This window comes from Lethenteron reissneri, chromosome 64 (assembly GCF_015708825.2).
Source record: "Lethenteron reissneri isolate LAM-NWPU_2019-01 chromosome 64, ASM1570882v1, whole genome shotgun sequence".
Lineage (NCBI taxonomy): Eukaryota > Metazoa > Chordata > Hyperoartia > Petromyzontiformes > Petromyzontidae > Lethenteron > Lethenteron reissneri.
This window is the reverse complement of record NC_083842.1, coordinates 10,095,190-10,115,321: the sequence shown is the minus strand read 5'-3', so window position 1 is coordinate 10,115,321 and position 20,132 is coordinate 10,095,190. Positions and strand designations below refer to the sequence as shown.

Below are 20,132 nucleotides of genomic sequence, written 5' to 3'. Positions count from 1 at the left end.
ACAATGCATCAAAACATCCACACGCTCATGTCCACCATTTTTTTTTCCACTGAGAGGTCAGACAATGCAGCTGTCAAGTCAAGAAGCGAAGATGAAATCTTAACTCGGCCTGAATGCACCGGAGATGGTCTGATCTTGGAAGTTACACAGAGTTCGGATTGGGTTAGTTACTTTGTTGACACTGCCTAGACTTTTCGATTTAAAGCTTTCGTGACTGCAGGGATTCATCTTCTTGGTCCTTTCGGTAAAGTCACGTAGAAGGGAAGTAATAAAATAATAAAAATAAAACATAATAAAATCATTCTCGCTATGAGAATTATTTTATTATGTTTTATTATGTTTTATCTCATAGTGAGAATTATTTTGTTTTATTTTTATTATTTTATTACTTCCCTTCTACGTGACTTTACCGAAAGAACCAAGATGACTGCCTAGACTGGCAGTACAGCAATGGATATTTGTATCTTGTGTGTGTGCAGTTTTAAGTGCGACCCCACCCTCTTGTATGTGTAGGTTTTCTACGACATGATGGCCATTCAATGGAATCAGGCCAAACATTCCAATATGGTTAGGACCCTCTTAAAAGAGTGAAGATTCACAGGGCCATTTCTAGATTAATAAATGGAATTCTTCTTGTTGTTGTTAGGTTTTGGATTCAAGATTTAGGTCTAAGGTGTCTCTTTCATTGGGTTTATGTCTCCCAGAGCCACCCAGCCCCAGGCAGTGAACCTACGACCTCAGGTCCTGGTTCAATATCCCTCAAGAGGTTGTGCCTGTATTGATGTTCTTACGTGACAGAATGTGCCAAACAATAGTTTTGCATGAAACGAAATTCCATTTGGAGATCGTTAAACATTGGTGACGTGTTTCGCAGGCACACGGCACAGGGCACGTCTGCTCGTAACCCAATCCGAACTCCTCTTGACAATGTGAAAAATACCGATTCTCGGAGAAAGAAGTATATCGATATGTTATAGCGATGGTTAAAAAGCACGCATTGAACTTCCAAGTAAACATGCAATCTTCTTGGTTCTTTCGGTAAAGTCAAGTAGAATGGAAAGAATAAAATAATAAAAATTTAACATAATAATTCTCACGACGTTTCGGCCACAATGCAATCAGCCGTCCTCAGTCTGAAGAACAGGGGTGCCAGAAAGACAGCGTCTTCAGGACGGCTGCTTGCGTTGTGGCCGAAACGTCGTGAGAATTATTTTATTATATTTTATTTTTTATTATTTTATTATTTCCATTCTACGTGACTTTACCGAAAGAACCAAGAAGATGAATCCCTGCAGTCACGAAAGCTTTAAATCGAAATTTAAACATGCAATGTCGGGTCAACGCTGGCATGTTAACCGCGTTCATCGCTTTCTCCCATACCTCATCAATCCGAGGTGACAAACTTGAATAATATTGAATGAATCCAAAGTGACTCAGGATTGCTTCAACCCTAAAAGCCTAAGGCCTGGGCTGGAATGGTTTAGAAAGTAGGCCTCTCATGGGGAAAAAAAAGGTTTTTCGGTGGGTATTGTAGACACAAGAGAATATGAGATGTTACAAGGTCTGGAAGGCATGCGTACCTAAGGAATGTGCTTTATAAAACAGACTTCAATATGTATATAAAACAAATGTCGAGTTCAGCGAGCTGTACATTTTACTGGAGAGAAAAGATCAAGCGACAGAGCGCTGTGTGTGGCTGAAACCGAAGCCACGGCAGCCATCTTCGAAAAGGAAAACTGAACACAGGTTGAGGCATAACAAGTTCAGAAATGTCACAATTTAAAGTTGAAACGTTAAGCACACTTTCAACATTCGTTGTTATTCCAGTTTGCTTTTGAGTGTGTGGAGTTCATAACCATCATTCAATGACACATGGGCGCCATCAGTGATGGCTAACGTATAGGGCAGCCATTATCACGCCGCCATTTTAAATAATTTAGTTGTGGTTACCGACGTTATTTTAGAATTTTGGATGTATGCGGTGAGAATTGCCCGCATGCAATGGCGACATTTCTCATCAGATACAGACGGCGATGGCTGGAATTGTACCGCTCTTTGGGGTTTGGCTAGAGGTGTGACTGCAGGAAAATACGGCACGCCTTAGCACGATTGATCAAATTTTTGTTAGTGTCTCGATTAAGTTATTCCAGTTCTTATTACATACGTTGTTATTATATAAAATTTGCACTGCGCAGGCAAAGTTGTGGACCACTACAAGAACAATGCTGAGTCTTTGCCTCCTCGTTTAACATGCTGTTGATGACGAGGTGAAGTCTAAACTTTCCAGGCTTTGATTTGTTTAAACGAAATGCTAAGGGGGGCATACGAATCGGGAAGGTGCTTGGCTGATATTTTATTTCGATGACGGAACGCATAGCTCGCTTTTAATGTCGAAATGCTTATCCAATTTTCAACTTTAAAAGTTAAGTGAGAAATTTTCAACACCAAAAAAAAAATCACGACAAAAAAATAATTCACCCACAACAGCAAATGTATTTTCTGTGATAATAGCCTCGCGTTTCACCGCAACGCCTTCACATCCGGCCCAGATAGGCACCCGCCGACTGGCAAAGTTCCCAAAAGGGCCTAATGTGCTTCCCAATTCAACCGTGAGCCGATAAAAACTATCCGAAAAAAATTGGCAAGTGATCAGTTCTTCCGCTGAATCCCAAAATTGTACTCTGAAAAAAACAAGTTAGGACCTCGCAAACCCAAAAAAAACTGAACGAAAATCAATAACATGGGTATATTGTTCCATTCGTGTGTGTACGTGTTGGTGTGTGGCACATTTGTGTTTTAGGTAGTATCAACTTTGACTGTGTTCTGGCCTCCTCTGTAGTGAAATGCCCCCTCCCCCCCCTTTCTTATTTGTAGAATAAAAAAAAAGTGGCAGCTTTGTCTCAACAAAAATCGCGGCCGTGGTTCCACCACCACCACCTCCTCCTCCACCATGAGCAACAATGTACAGGATGGCGCGCGTCCGTATTGCAACGCAAACCCGCAATAAACATCTCTTTTTTACGCTCATAAAAAGGCCTCACAAACACTACCGCCCGAAAATGGACCCCGTCCCCCCCCCCGTCAACAAATGGCTGGCAAATGCATCGATTCCCCCCCCCCCCACCCTTTGCAGGGAAACACATGGGACGATTTGTAGTTTGTAATATCGTGATTATTTACACCGATAACTAGACGATAAATGCAATCCCTATCCCATGGCGTATCGTGGCGCACACTCCATTTTGTATTATGTGACGTGTCCAGTGCGGCCCGATTTGAGGCCTGGGGCAATGACGCTCGGATGGGTGACCACCACCACCACCTCCAAATGTCTGCGGAGATATTTGATGGGCAGTGCAGAGAAAATCCAAGACACTGGCAAACTTGGCGAAGCATGGTCAATTAAGCCCCCCCAAAATGGGTTTTTGTACACACGTGCACGAATTAACAAAAACACATTATACACATGGGTCAATACACTGCTGCATGAAAGCCTCCCAATGTTGTGTTGGTCACCGGCCCACCACCCCCACATTGACCGATGCGGCAGTGGGAGGCTTTTGTGCGACTCAAACTTAACCAAGTTGGTCAATGCGGGTAAGATGGTGGTCGTCTAAGGGACTGATTCAGATATCATTATGGTCCATATAATCTGAGCAGAAATAGCGGGTATCACATTGATAATAGAGGTTTTATTTGTTGGGGTTAGATCGCGTAAATATAAACGCGTTGTTAGATCCGTCACCACTCGACACAGCCAATTAAGCAAGGTTTGTCACGCAAACAAAATGTGCCAATTCGCTGCTACAGTCAGCGCATGCTGGGAGTGTAAAGCCACAACAACATTTACAATTCGAGTACAGTGACGTTTCGACCGGCAATTACAACCAGCCTCATCAGGCGACAACTCTGATGAGGCTGCTTGTAATTACCAGTAATCTAACCCCCCAAAAAAACACTCTTATTACGGATAATATTGGGTCGTGAAAGCCTACTCCTCGGATATTTGTACCGTTACCGAACGTAAACATATTTGCATAAGCAATAACCGCTGAAGCCAGATTTTGTGAGATATTAATTGGAAGTCCCGTTGCGGAATTGGATGCTATGGAGAGATGTTGTGCGGTGGCTTTTGGATGAGACAATACTGAATATACTGGGCATTCAATAGACGCCCCTGGCTATTCAATACGTCAAGACTATTCAAGTCGATTCTTCCGTCACATTTGTTCTTTCTCGTTTGTTCCAGTCTCGTTTGTTACATTAGCCAAAGGGTAACATTTGCGTATAATTCGTGATTTTATGTGAAGGTGTAGTGAGCGCAAGAATAGATTTTAAAACTATAACATTTAACATACTAGGCGATGCCCACTGAGCTGTTAGCTCTTGTTCAGAGGCAACTTGGCCACAGATGGTTTACACAATAAAAATGTGGGAGTTTATAATAGCAGCCAAATAATCCAAGTGAGTGTTTTCTAAATGTGGGGGGGGGGGCAAAACTGGAGGAGCACGGAGAAGAATCCACACGGACCCCAATTGGAGGCAGATTCAGGGATCCTGGTTCGAATCTACGACCTCCTGCGTACCAGGCGAGGGACATGATATCTCTCCCCCCGCCCCGCTAAGCCACATTTTTAACAAGTCTAACCCTTGGTTACACGCCTCAAATGGAGTAGGCTGCAACCAAATAGACCTAAAGTTAAGCTAAGCAGGCTGGGGACTGGATAATAATTGTCTGGGTGGCATTACGAGGGCTCCCCGCACGTATTGTAGGCGTGAGGCTGCGAGGTGGCCAGCCAATGGCAGTGTTGAATCATCTCCCCCTGCCACGAGTATGAGTGGAATTTTTCTCCGCGTGATCTCGGGTTACTGCCCACACAAAGCCAAACAATCATTTTATGGAAATGCAAAACTTCCCAATGCGGAACCCTCCAGAAAATTGAGTTTTGATGATTTATTAATGAATGCAAATTAGATATTTATGCGATTTGCATGAATAAATTAAACTTTTTAAGTACCACGTAAGGGCCCACAGAGCTCTTTTTCAGAAGCGACCTGGCCACAAATGATAGCTCAACGAACATGGTTTATCGTCTGGATATTTGAAGCAGCCAAATACTCTAAACGTGTGATGTTGATTCGAAATGTGGAAGGAAAAACCGGAGGACCCAGAGAAAAATCCACGCAACCACGGGGAGAGAGACACGCAAACTCCAAATATATAGCAGGTGTCAGGGTCGGAATCGAACCCACGACCTCCTGTATACCAGGCGAGGTAGTTAACATCTCACCACCATGGAGTCCACTGTTTTGTTTTTGACTTGCAGATGGAAACAGTGCGGGGGCTTTAAAGAGAAAAAATATAGTTTTGGAAAAACAGTTGGCACATCAACAAATGTTCATCAACAAACATGAGACACCAAAGAAAATTATTTATAAACAATAGTTTAAATGTTTGAGTACCAATGGGGAAAGTGCAGTAACAACAATCTTCTGCCAGTCGTCCATTTTTGATCGGCAGTCACTGCCCAGTTTAACTTTCGATCAGCATGCCCACCGGTCGCGAAATTAAAACGCAACGTTGTTCACGATGACAGTGAAGTATTTTCAGCCTATACCCGTGAACTACTGGCAATGGAATTGGCCAAAGAATTGTATAAAGGGAATCAAGATGCATTTGCTGACCAGCAACAGGCTTGCGATTGGCTCATCACGATCACATGGTCACGACAAAATGGCGGTTCTTGCACATGTCAAGCGGAAAAAGGGAACCGCTTTGCGCCAAAAAACAAAATGCACAAAAATGTTACAAATACACCGTCGGCAAAACAAGCATTTATTCTCATTACAACATCGGTCACCTTTAATTAAAATAAACAGTTTGCACGTGACCTGTACAGCGGAGGGAAAGAAGGATAATTACCCCTGCGGTGGTACAGGATTTTTACTGGGGTGGAAACAACTATGCGAGGCCCCTTTTGCCTGTCAAGGCCTCGCACTAGGCCACTAAGGCAATCTCCCACGCCACTGCTAGGTCCACACCTCTCTGCAACTTTGCTGCAGTACAGGGAGAGAGAGAGAAAAAAAGAAATCAGTTTCAAGCACATGTTCTGCCTCCCTGGTGTTCCGAGGCCTTCATGAGAGATTCTAATAGTGCGCAAAAAAAACCGTTATCTCATCACAAGTGGGCTTCCCCGAACCAATAAAGCAAGCCACGGAGTTTCCCCGTCAACAGTCTTCCACATTTGCATTTTGTGTTAAACATGCATGCGCTGATTACACCACCACTAAATAATGTCAACTGTGGTATTGTTAGGGTCTTGTCTCGAGGCGAAGATGTCGATCAGGAACTCTTTCACTTTCATCATGTTGTTTGTGCCCCTTGAGAAAGTGCCACCTTCTGAATTCAACGAGCCACTTAACTAGGCCACCTTCAACCGCCACAAGATGACACTGTTCGATGCTCTGTAGACATCGGATTAACCTTTGGGCAACAAGGCAGAGGCCATCAAATGTTCTACTCTTAAGACACGAATCTTAAGAAGTTGTGAATTTCAAATCGAGCGTGGCTCGGGGTCTTAGTTTCATGCACAGTGCTCCCGCAATGCCCGTAGACACTGTTCGAAGTGGCACCCGCGAAGAGATGGAGAGCCCCCAGCCACCCTCATCAGTCTCGTCCATTTACGAAGCGCTACTTGCAAAAAGTTGGCTTTGCCCGACTGGCTCGTGAAAGCCCACCTGTGCACCAGAGAATGCTTGCGCATAATTGGCCACACTGTCGCCAATTAACACACTTCACTCTTGCTAAGCAGTAAAAGGATTTGGGTGGGGGAGGGGTAGGAAGGCGCAACTACACCTGACCAATCAAAATGTACACCACGGACAACTATTGTTGATATCTCACAAGTATTAAACACGGAGCCTTCTACAAAGGCATTTAGAGTGTATTTAACTATATTACAAGTCAACGTGTACCATTTGCTCATCGATATTTTTTTTCCTGTCTTGCTCTGGGCTTGTGTCTTACGGAGCCTTTTATTGATTTTAAGAGTTCAGTGTTTTTTTTAATCACTAAAATTATATTCAAGAGGTTACAAACACTTTTTTTTTATATACTAAAATTGCACCATGGATTCCGAGAGCTTTCGCTCAGAAGCGTACGGTCGTAGTGGTTGCTGGCAAGGAAGATAGCAAATAGACAGGCCCTGTACGATTTCTTACTGTGGTCATTCCTTCATCGTCACAAGAGTTATTTGAAATCGGATAAACATCCCAATGCGGAGAGAGTCCGCCTGAAAAGCACCGAGACCGAATAAATCTATCCTGGGGGAAGAAAAAAAAAAAGGACATCATAATGTCACCGTGACGAGAGAGTGGTTCCAGATAATTGACAAAACTTCTTCTGAAGTCACTTTAAAATGGGCCCTCGGTCCAGACTTAAAAACTGCGCTCCCGTTATTCCCCGCAAGCAGCGCTCGTCACGTAAGACGCGAAAGTGTTTCTCATGTTAGGAACACATTTAAAAATAGTTTAATGACATTAAATCTATATTTAATATGAACGGGGAGTTGTTTCTTTTTTAGCAGCCATCGGTCACCGGGCTAAGAGCCATCGACCCCACTGGAATTGAGAACCTTGTGTAACCACGGGTGGCCGATATCCGAGGTTCAAACCCAGGATCTTTGTGGTGTCGGCTCAGTTTGCTCTGACGCAGCCATCGCAAGCTAAAAACACTGAACTCCGTGCAAAAAGCATAAGTCACACACACAAAAAAAAACTCCCTAGTGTATGCCATCAGTGCCCCAAAGTCCTGAAGACTTTTGCGATGACATAAGCCCAATACAGGAAGAACCCACACACGCAGATAAATGTACATCATGTAGTGTTGGGGAGTAACATATTACAAAGCATCTTTACAATCAAATTAACTTAATCCTCTGCCAGGGTTTTGTACAGGATTGGTGCATCATTTTCTTTGCAAAACACAAAAACAAAAAATGGAGGGTTACATTATTTAGTGGATTCGAATATTTTGAGTAATCGGCGACCGGACAGCGGATTCGTCTTGACCAATATTAGACTTCCCCAACACTGCCAACGCAAGAATCACAACGCACAGCAAAAGATCACACGGCGGAGGAGCAGTCAAACGGCTCCTCCGCCAGCGAAAGGCGCCGCGCGCAAACCTCCCAGAGCCATATCGCCCCAGATAAAAATAAAAAGATACATTTTTTTGTTCTTCAGTCGTCGTCGCGGTCCTTACGATTGTCCGCTTGAGAAGCTCTACACAGCAAAAAAAAAAACACCGCCCCCCCCCCCCCCCGCCACCGCCGTTCGAGAGGACGCGTGTGCGCCGTGCGTCGCGAGCGAAGGTTTAAGAACAAAAAACAATCGTTGACAAAGATAAACTTAGATCGTACCCGCCAGTGTGTCCCCCCCCCACCCGCCCCCCACATTTGCTGGTTCAGTGTCCGAAGTCCACCGTTTGACGCACACGAGTACCGCCACGGTTTTTGTTTCAACGGCGAGAAGGTATCTTCCCCCCCCCTCCCTTCCTCCCGGCTTCTTTTTTATTCCTGTGTGTGTGTTTAAGTTTGTTGTCCTTCCCCCTCCACCCGCCCGCCCGCACCTCTGATGAGCCGCGGTTTGGCTACGTGCGGTGCGAACGAAGTTCAACGCACCTACGCCGCCGCGACGCGGGGAATTTTAACCGACACAAGACAAAATGGCGACCGGCCAAGTTCGCGCGCGCTCCCCAAATATTACACAGGGGTATTTATATAAATATATATTTTTTCCCACGGCTATCTGATTGAAGAGAAGTCTTTTGGCCTTGATAACAATTTGTATTTTTTTTTTGTTCTTTCCCTACACCCCCCCCCCCCCCCGATCCCACCCCCGAATGTGGCGGACTGGATTTTTTGTTGCTGTAAATAGCCATTAAAACCGTGAAGCGTGCGTTGCTGACTTGGGACGTGGGTCGTGGGTCATGGGTCATGGGTCTCCCCTCCCTCGCCCCCCCCCCTCGTGTTTGTTGTTGTGGTGGCCGCGAAATGACGACGGTGGGTTTTTGTCCTTGCTACGTCTACACGCCTCTCTTATTTTCAGCAAAACACCGACCTTGCTGCTGTAGCTTCTGCTAAATTCCTTCTGGCGCGAAAGCAACAACGACGCTTTGCTCCTGGCACAAAAATAGAACATCTCCTTACGTCCACCGCGGGGTTTTCCGAAAATTTCAAACGGCCGTGGGGGCCTCAGCGCGGGTTTTGTTTGTTTGTTGTTCCTTCGAAGTTTGCTTTTTCGTTCTTACATCACGGAACTTTTGTTCATTTGAAATGACTACCTACGCAAGCGACTAGGCCGGCCAATTACAATCACAGGGTGGCCCCTGTGAAGGTATCGTCGGTTAAACGTCGTCAGTTTTAAGGCGACAGCTCGAAATGGTTGACCGAGACGTTGGCGGCGTCGTATTCCTCCGATGCACGAGGTGCTTTTATGATGACTCAGGTGGTCAGAGGAGCATCCCTCCCAACAACAGGGCAACCCTCACACGAGAGAAAGCCGGGGCTAGCGTCGTTTTGCACGCAAAACGTCGTTGTCTGCGTGGAACGAGACCGCCAGAGGTCGCCCCGAAGATAACGCCGGCTGTGATCGCGGGGCCATTTGTGCCGCGCTCGTAACTAACAAAAGAAACAAAAACCCAACACGGCGAGCATCGATGCGGAATGTGCACGCTGGCAGCCCTTCCACATCGGGGGAAACCGCCTGAGGGTGTCGGAGCATTCCGTGAAGCGTGCTCCTGACAAAACAGAAAAGGATTACCTGGGGGTCTTCGCACGGGAAGTTTCTCAAACCTCGATAGCGGCGTGCGGCGTCGACGTTCAGACGGGAAGCGGCAAAACGGCAACGTTTTCATGCCCCTACCGAACGCGCGCGGAGTCTAATCAACCTGGCTCTGTCCAAAGAATTGCAATCCTTTTAAACGACGGACGACACCTTCACGGGGGACACCCCCGCGTATTATTTTCGTTCCGCTCCTCCTTCGAAGAGGTCGAAGTGACACCCGCGTCCCCCCCCCCGCCGCCCGCCACCCCCCCCCTCTCTACAAGTTGGTGTTGACGCCCATGCCGAGGCCGCAGCCACCGCCGGCGCCCCCTCCTCCTTCCCTGGCGAGAGGTCGCACAAACGCCTCGCGCTTCACCGGCGGCGGGGGCTCGTCCGGTTCGTACGGCAGCATGTAGTCGTCCGCCCGACTGCCCGCCGCGCTCAGGGGCAGCAGGTAGTCGCCCCGCCCGACGCCGCCGAGCGGCCCCCCGGCGGCCGCGTCGTAGCGGCCGTCCCCTCCGCCCGCCGGGAGGAAGGAGTCGCCGCGGGCCCCGAGGGCGCCCTCGTCGCGGTCGAGCGGCAGCATGTAGTCGTCGCTGTCCGCCGCGCCCCTGCCGTTCTCCGCCGGGAAGTAGCCCGGCGGCTTCAGCGGCCCATTGGGCGGTACCGCCGCCCCGCCGCCTCCGACGAGGACGATGCCGCCCGCATCAGTTCTTCTCCGCCTGCGGCCGGAGCCTGGGCCCTCGGGGGGCGACGGTTGGGCCCGAGGAGGAGTCGCCACCGCGGCCGCCGCCGCCGCCGTTGCGCAGGTTGGGCAAGCTGGCGCAGAGCGACGCCTCGTGGCCAGGGGACTGCAGCTCGGCCACCTGGCGCGGCGTGAGCAGGGGGAAGTACGCGGCCGGAGGAGGAGGGTGGACGTCCTCCCTGGTGGCGATCGCCGCCGCCGGTGGCGGCGGCGGCGGAGGCGGCAGAGGGGATGCCCGCGCCAGCGAGTGCGTCCGCCGCGGCAGCAGCGGAGCACCCGAGTCGGGGCACCGCGGGTGAGCTGCCTCGCACGGGACCCGGATCAGGCTGCCACCGCCGCAACCGCCGCCGCCTCCGCAACCGCCAACGTCGACGTCGCCCTCATCGGCTCGCTTGTTTTTCCTCAACTTCAGCTTCCGTTCCTCCTCCAACGCCTCCACGTCATATTCCTCGTCCTCGGCAATGTCCTCTTCCTCGTCCACCTCGTCCTCCTCCTCTTCCTCCTCCTCCTCTTCCTCCTCAACGTCGTCGTCGTCCTCCTCCTCCTCCCCGTCGCCGTCCGCTATGATCACAATCCCGCTGCCCGCCCCCCGCGCCATCTGCTGCACGGCCGTCAGGTTGCGCAGAAGCTCGTCCTGCTTGCCCACGTACACCAGGTGGCGCTTGCTGGGGGTGAGGCTGCCGAACAGGCGGTCCACTTCGCCGCGGGGCAGCAGGAGGGGCGGCGCCGTCGCCTGCAGCTGCTGCTGCTGTTGGTGCAGCTGCTGTTGAGGAGGCGACAGGGGCAACGTCGGCCCCAGGTAGGCGGGGGGTCCCGCCGCGTTGCCTCCGCTGCCGTCGTCGTCGTCGTAGCCGCTCAAGCCTAGGCCCAGGCCGAGGCCTTCCGAGTCGGCCAGGAAGACGAGGCCGTTAGCCCGAGGTGCCGAGGCGTCCGGCGCTCCCAGCTTGGCGTCGCTGTCCGGCGCCATGAAGTCGCGGCTGCTCAGGTGGAAGTGGCTGCCGCTGGAGGCGACGGCGCGCTGCTGGTGCTTGGCGCTGTTGCGTGGTGCCGTTGCCAGGGCGCCAGCGTCTCGCGGGCCGATCGCCAGATGCTCTGCGGGGAGGAATCAAATAAAAAGGGTATTTGGCTGCTGCTATGAGTCAATTTAACACATAGGCTTTCGCAACCAATATTATTCATGATATAGGTTTTTGGGTGAGATCGCGTTAATTATAAATGTGTCGTAACCCTCCACCACCCGACACGGCCAAACAGTAAGAAATGTGTCACGTTTTCAAAGGACAAAATTATGCACTTCTTATAATAGTAGGTTTTTACCCTTTTAAACTGGTACAAAACTGACACGTTTATTCAAGGCATCATGTTTGCAATAACCACAACACAAGTAGTCAAAAAAGCAAACAAAAAGAAGCAACTCTGATCATGATAATAATTATGCACTGTCCTTGAAGTTGATTGGTCCACACCCGAGACGGCTTTCTTTAGAGCCTAGTCCCCATTGGTGTTGGACCAGATGACACCAGAAGGCGTACAACTCAAACACAGTGCAATATCAGAGTATTGAGAGCTCGGGTAAGCATTTACACTATGAGATCTCTTTTACCAGTGGCAAAATATAATAGTAGGTTTTTATTGAGAGCTTGGGGTGCTTACCCCGAGCTCTCAATACTCAATACTCTGATATTTCACTGTGTTTGAGTTGTATGCCTTCTGGTGTCATCTGGTCCAACACCAATGGGGACTAGGCTCAAAGAAAGCCGTCTCGGGTGTGGACCAAACAACTTCAAGGACAGTGCATATTATTATCATGATCAGAGTTGCTTCTTTTTGTTTGCTTTTTTGACTACTTGTGTTGTGGTTATTGCAAACATGATGCCTTGAATAAAGGTGTCAGTTTTGTACCAGTTTAAAAGGGTAAAAACCTACTATTATATTTTGCCACTGGTAAAAGAGATCTCATAGTGTGCACTTCTTTTTAGCCCACCGGTATGCTGAAGAGGATCAACAGCATTATAAAAAAATTTGTACAATCAGCTGATTGTAATTATCAGCGAAACGTCGTACTACTCAAATTTTTTAAATGCTGTTGATCCTCTAATAAGAAGTGAATAATTTTGTCCTTTGAAAACGTGACACGTTTTTTAAATCCTTTATATTAAGTTCACTTGCTTGCGCGCTTACGACCGTGCAAATCTTTTGGGCGTTTTTTAACCCACTTCCCGTGATCCAATCGAGCTGACATTTTGCACACAGACTCGTTGTGCGTGACAATTTATTTTTTTTAGTAAAATTTTTTTTTCATATTTAATTTAAAATACCAATGTGATAAAAATGAAACTCTTACTCAAGAAAAACAGAAATGAATAATAAAATAAAACCGATGCCACGCATAAAAAAGATTTATAGTGAAAAACTTTGTTTTTACGGGTACATTTTTTACTGTTTGGCCGTGTCGGGTGGTGGAGGGTTACGACACATTTATAAATAACGCGATCTGACCCAAAAACCTATATTATGAATGCTGCTATAAGTGTCTACGTGATAGGCGATAAGCCACTTCGTTGAACTACCACTGGTGATTGCCAGGTCGCTTCTGAAATGAGCTATACAGCTCAGTGGGCCTTACCTGGTAAAATAAATCTAATTAATTTTATTGTATTTTCTACCCACGTGACTTTACCGAAAGAACCAAAGAGCATGGATTCCTGCAGTCGCGAAAGCTTCAAATCAAGATATTTAGTTTATCTTCTTGGTTCTTTTGGTAAAGTCACGCTGTCGAGGCGACAGCGTCTAAATTTTAGACGCTGTCGCCTCGACAGACCTGGTCTTCACCTGAGGACGGCTGCTTGCGTTGTGGCCGAAACGTCGTGAGAATTATTTTATTATGTTTTATTTTTATTATTTTATTACTTCCCTTCTACGTGACTTTACCGAAAGAACCAAGAAGATGAATCCTTGCAGTCACGAAAGCTTTAAATCAAGATATTTAGTTTAGTTTCTGACATTAACACTAAAGCTAACTCCGGTCGAATACTAACTCTAACCCCCAACACTAAACGTTACTTTAACCATAACCCTAACCAACTCTTAACACTAACTATAACTCGAACCCTAATCCTAAACGCCAACCATAACACCCTAACTCGAGCCCTGACTTGAACTCTGACCCTGCCTGAACCTTTTTTAGTCTTAGCAATACACCCAAACCTCTGCAACAACTAACAACAAAATCGCTGCCAAGTCACTGGGTAAGACGATCGCAAATTCTGTTGGGAATGTAATCCACATTTATAACGTGAACCTCGCTCTCCGTTGCACACGCGTCATCCACGAATACGAAGTTATTATCAAAGTAAAGCTCTTGAGCTCTCTCCGTCGCTCCCTTGACCACACGTGGAAATTCACGTCGCCAGCGCGCTTAGTTTTATCGTAATTTTTTTGGAAATCCAGGTTTAAAAAAGAATAATTTCACGCAATATCAAAAACGGGGGGAGGGGGGGGGGCGGAAGCGTGCGAGCGCCATCTTGAGAAGGCGCGCGGGATCGGTGTGGGATGCGTCAAGCACGAACCACTAAGGACACGGGTATATCGTAATAAGTCACAGTAGTAACAATCCCACCTCCATTGATAGTAAGTTTCGACAAAAAAACTACGTGGCAAAGTAAAATCACAAAGCCGCCGTAATTGATTTTTCGGGGGGTGTCCGATCGCCGTGCGTGTAACAAGTCGTGCCGGGACACCGTCCCTTCACCCGGAACAACAAACCAGTTTAACGAAAGCTGTCTCGTGACGAACAAAACGCCGCCAATTTATCGCTGCCTCAGCAGCACCACCCGTGGTGTCGTCTTCGTTGGCGAGCGATCCACGCAAGACGCTGAGTAAAAACGGGCAACGGACGTGTCGCCGGTAGTTGCGCGCAACCGGCGTCAGCAGTATTATCAGAGTTATGTTTTTTGTTTGCATTATGGCTGCAGGTATTGTGATCTATGCAAACATGACTCCTTGTAAAAAAAGGTGTCAGTTTTGTTGCCAGATAGAAGGGTAAAAAAACAATTATCATATTTTTTACTGGCAAATGTGGTTCCAATGGTGTAAATGCTTACCCCGAGCTCTCATACTCTGATGGTGCATTGTCTTTGAGTTGTGCGCCTTTTGGCGTCATCTGGTCCAACCCCATGTGAGACTAGGCTCTAAGGAAAGCTGTCTCGGGTGTGGACCAATCAACTTCAAGGACAGTGCATATATTATCAGAGTTGTGTTTTTTGTTTGCATTATGGCTGCATGTATTGTGGTCTATGCAAACATGACTCCTTGTAAAAAAAGAAGTGTCAGTTTTGTTGCCAGATAGAAGGGTAAAAAAATAATTATCAACAAGAACCGTGGTTTGCCACGAGCTTTGAACTATTTTGCATTTTACCAGGTAAGGCCCACTGAGCTATGTAGCTCTTTTTCGAGAAGCGACCCCTGGCCATCACAAAACGATAGCTCAACGAAGTGGCTTATCACACGGAAAATTATACCAGCCAATTGCTCTAAACAGCGTGATGCTGTTTTCTAAATGTGGAGGGAAAAACCGGAGGACCCGGAGAAAAATCCACGCAACCACGGAGAGAGAGAGAGACACGCAAACTGCCAAATATACAGCAGCAGGCGTCAGGGTCGGGATCGAACCCACGACCTCCTGTACACCAGGTGAGGTAGTTAACATCTCCTAGCCACCGTGGTGATGATGGTGAGAGAGAGACACGCAAACTGCCAAATATACAGCAACAGGCGTCAGGGTCGGGATCGAACCCACGACCTCCTGTAGACCAGGTGAGGTAGTTAACATCTCCTAGCCATCGTGGTGATGATGGTGAGAGAGAGACACGCAAACTGCCAAATATACAGCAGCAGCAGGCGTCAGGGTCGGGATCGAACCCACGACTTCCTGTAGACCAGGCGAGGTAGTTAACATCTCCTAGCCATCATGCTGATGATGGTGAGAGAGACACGCAAACTGCCAGCAGCAGGCATCAGGGTCGGGATCGAACCCACGACCTCCTGTAGACCAGGGGAGGTAGTTAACATCTCATAGCCACCGTGATGATGATGGTGAGAGAGACACGCAAACTGCCAGCAGCAGGCGTCAGGGTCGGGATCGAACCCACGACCTCCTGTAGACCAGGGGAGGTAGTTAACATCTCATAGCCACCGTTACCCAAACCACACGGGACTTTGCTGGTGGATTCATTGACTAATCGCCGGAGGAGGACCCCGGTCGTATGGCACTCGCCACCGAGTAATCAAACTCGTTCTAGATTTGAAACTTTCGTGACTGCAAGGATTCATACTCTTAGTTTTTTCGGTAAAGTCACGTAGGTAAAAAACATGAAATTAAAATTAATAAAAAGAAAATAATATATTTTTTTATTAATTTTTATTTAAATTTTTTAAAAATAAAAATAAAATAATATTTTTTAAATTAATTTTAATTTCTTTTTTTTACCTACGTGACTTTACCGAAAAAACTAAGAGTCTAATCAAACTCGGTTCGCTGGGGGGGAAGGCGGTCGCATCGCGCGGTACAATAATCACTGCGTCACCGCCGCTCTCAGTTGCATTGCAATTGCGCTGCTGCACAGTCGCAGTCTGCCCACGGTTACCCCCGGTTACCCCCGGTTACCCCGGTGTGCGTTCCCACTGCGGTAGAGGGTGGCCGAGGGGGGCAGCGCCGCCCCCCTCACGACGCTGTCGGCGAGCAGCGTGCTGTACAGGTGACCCGCGCTGTGCGGCCGCAGCAGCGAGCTCGTCAGCAGCTGATTGGCCACCAGGCCTGCACCGGTGGGAGCGGGATGTGACCAAGGAGTGGGATGGAGTGTGGGTTTTAAACCGGACCGGAGTTGAGTCGTTGAGTCGTTTCGTCCGGGCCGGAGTTGAGCGGAGTGGAGCGGAGTGGAGTGTAATGATGTTAGAGTGGAATGACGTGGAGCGAAAGGTGGTTTTTGGCCGGACCGGACCGGACGTCGAAAGGAGTAGAACACAGGGTGCGGTCCAGTGGACCGGAATGAAGGCAGAGTTGACCAGAGTGGAGCAGAGCGGAATGGAATGGAGTTTTTTTTTTTTGGGGTAAAACCGTATTAGAGCAGAGTCAAGTGCAGTGCAACAGGATGCTGGACCGGAGTGGGATTCAATGGACCGGAGTGTGTTCCGTTGAGTGGAGTGGTATGGAACGGACCGCCGTGCATTGGGAGTGGAGTTTAAAGGAACCAGAGCGGAGTAGGTCAGAGTGGAATGGATTCGATTGGGGGTGAGGGAGAAAGAAAGGAGTGGACCGGATCAGACCAGGCCGCAGCGGAGTGTAGCAGAGCGGGTGGCGGTTGAAGAAGACCGGAGCGGATTGGAGCAGAGCGGAGCGGAGCAGTGTGATCCGGAGTAGATCAGACCGGACCGGAGCAGAAAGGAAAGAGGATAACAAAAAAAAATGAACAAAAGACGGACGAGCAGCCGCGAGTACAACAACGGTCACGTGGACGAGACAGACACACGCATATGCAGAAAGGCCTTGGGAAACCATCACAGACTGTTGGGGAAAGTGCCAAGGGCTGTTATAGCGAGCACCTATCAATGGTGGCGCAGCGTCACAATTATCATCACCGCCTCGTACGCCAAAGACTAAGATTCCCCTTATATCCTTAAGAAACTGTCGGGGCAAGTGCTGTTAGCGAGCAGTTTTTTCCTGGATTTTTCTGTTTGCGCATGGTCACTTAAAGATGTTTTCTTGTTCATGTTTTAGTTTGTTTGTTTGTTGCGGTTGCACTCGATTCAAGAGCCGAATGGCTCACAGGGCTTTACCAAATCAATGAAACTGAAACTGATGCATCACTGCCCAATGTTTAGACACCGCAACAAACGCTCGTCTAAGGCCGAGCGGAGCTAAAGGAGGCCCAGGATCCGTCCAGATGTCACTCGCTACTGACGTTGGCCGAGAGACCGGGAATCAAACTCAGATCACCGGGTTCGTCGGCCGGTGTGCACAGAGGGATCGAGGAATCGAGGGTTAGAGGGACCGACACACGAGCCGACACACAAACTGACACATTGTGTTAGTTCGTTGGCCTTCCACCGCACCACCGATTAGCACGGTTGGTGACGTACGGTGCGAATTAAGTTCAACGTACTGTACATACAACACACGAACCAAAACACGCGAACAAGCCGAGCCCAAACAACAACAACAACCGCCATTCGCCACCAGGTGGCGGTGACGTCACCACGGCGCTCGTGCCAGGCCAGGTGCACTTTAAGGCCACGTGATTTGTCGAACGCCCGCCGACAGGAGGTCACGGGACAGACCCAGGTGGCGCCACGGGCCGACCGACTGAGATGACCGGCCGGTGCACCGCACGCGCACACGCGGGACGTGTAACCGCACACATCGACACAGAAAGGGCATACGGAGAGGCATACGGAGAGGCCTAAGGACACAGGCCGACAGACAGACACGGCCACGTACGGTCAGACGGACAACAAAGCCCGTTCGTCTTAAGGGTCTTTTCGGCTGCCGGTTGACCCCGAGGGATCGGGCGATGAAAACGATCAAGCGAGGACGGAATTCACGGGATCCAGTAAGAATATGGGACAGGGTGATGATGAAGCGATCAAGGGATTGAGTGATCCTCGCACCGAGAGATCACTGGATCGCGTGATCCAAGGATCGAGGGATCAAATGTACAAATGATGAAGGGAGCAATGGATCGAGGGGTCAAGAGAAGGATGGATCTTGGTAACAAGGGAGCCATGGGATTGAGGGATCGATGGGTTCGAGGGAAAGAAAGAGGGGTCGAGGGTTACAGGGAAGGAGGATGGAGGATGGAGGGATACAGGGATGGAGGGATACAGGGATGGAGGGATGGAGGGATACAGGGATGGAGGGATGGAGGGATGGAGGGATGGAGGGTTACAGGGATGGAGGGATGGAGGGATGGAGGGATGGAGGGTTACAGGGATGGAGGGATGGAGGGATGGAGGGATGGAGGATTACAGGGATGGAGGATTACAGGGATGGAGGATTACAGGGATGGAGGGATACAGGGATGGAGGGATGGAGGGATGGAGGGATGGAGGGTTACAGGGATGGAGGGATGGAGGGATGGAGGGTTACAGGGATGGAGGGATACAGGGATGGAGGGATGGAGGGATGGAGGATTACAGGGATGGAGGGATACAGGGATGGAGGGATGGAGGGATGGAGGGATGGAGGGTTACAGGGATGGAGGGATGGAGGGATGGAGGATTACAGGGATGGAGGGATACAGGGATGGAGGGATGGAGGAATGGAGGGATGGAGGATTACAGGGATGGAGGGATGGAGGGTTACAGGGATGGAGGGATGGAGGGATGGAGGGATACAGGATGGAGGGATGGAGGATTACAGGGATGGAGGGATGGAGGGATGGAGGGTTACAGGGATGGAGGGATACAGGGATGGAGGGATACAGGGATGGAGGGATACAGGGATGGAGGGATGGAGGGATGGAGGGATGGAGGGATACAGGGATGGAGGGATGGAGGGTTACAGGGATGGAGGGATACAGGGATGGAGGGATGGAGGGATGGAGGGATGGAGGATGGAGGGATGAAGGGATACAGGGATGGAGAATGGAGGGATTGGAGCAGGACCCTCACCGCGGTTGAGGGTGCAGCTGCTGTTGGCGTCGGCGGAGATGAAGGACGACTCCGTCTGCTTGCGCACGGTGTCGTTCCACATGCGGCGGATTCGACTCTGCAGCGCGACACGACGACACAGAGCATGTGGTCGTGTGTGTGTGGACGCACCGTGCGTGCGTACCTGCGTGTTGGGAGAGTAGCGTGCGCGCGTGTGTGTGCGCAGTGTGTGTACGGTGTGTAGCATAATGTAGCGTGCGTGCGTACTTGTGCGTTGGGAGAGTAGCGTGTGTGTGTGTGCAGTGTGTGTAGCGTGTGTATGTAGTATATGTGGTTGTGTAGTGTATGTAGTGTGCGTCTGTATCTGCGTGTTGGTAGAGTAGCACGCGTGTGTGTATTTAGGCTGCGTGTGTAGTGTACATAGCATGCGTGTGTAACGTGCGTAGCGTGTGTAGCGTGTGTGCGTACCGGCGTATTGGGAGAGTAGCGTTGCGTGTGTGTGTAGTGTACGTAGCGTGCGTATGTGTGCAGTGTACATAGCGTGCGTGTGTGTGCAGTGTATGTAGCGTGTGTAGCGTGCGTACGTGTGTAGCGTGCGTAGCGTGTGTAGCGTGTGTAGTGTGCGTACCTGCGCGTTGGGGGAGTAGCGCGTGCTGTTGGAGTGTCGCGAGTTGGAGTTTTTGGCCGAGTTGTAGGAGGAGTCGTTGCCCCAGGATCCGCAGCACTCGGCGTGCCTCAAGCACTTGCTGTACTCCTTACGCACCTGCGCGGGTAAGAGGCGAGGGGTCGGGGGTCAGAGTTCAAGTCAGGCCTAGAGTTAGGGTTATATGGTGTTACGCCTGCTGTATATTTGTCGTTTGCGGTGTCTCTCTCTCGCCGCAGTCGCGTGGATTTTTTCCCCCGGGTCCTCCCGTGT

General features: G+C 49.2%; 1 protein-coding gene across 1 annotated transcript in view; it reads right to left on the bottom strand.

Annotated features, from left to right (window-relative positions):
- Positions 1-8,874: 8,874 nt before the first annotated feature.
- The window catches only part of LOC133359199 (adhesion G protein-coupled receptor L2-like), a 203,544-nt gene continuing 192,286 nt past the window's right edge, over positions 8,875-20,132 (bottom strand). Inside the window, 5 exon segments of the mRNA XM_061577626.1 lie at positions 8,875-10,537; positions 10,539-11,662; positions 16,236-16,385; positions 19,238-19,334; positions 19,845-19,979. Of these exon segments, the coding sequence (XP_061433610.1) occupies positions 10,103-10,537; positions 10,539-11,662; positions 16,236-16,385; positions 19,238-19,334; positions 19,845-19,979 (1,941 nt within the window). The 3' untranslated portion in view covers positions 8,875-10,102.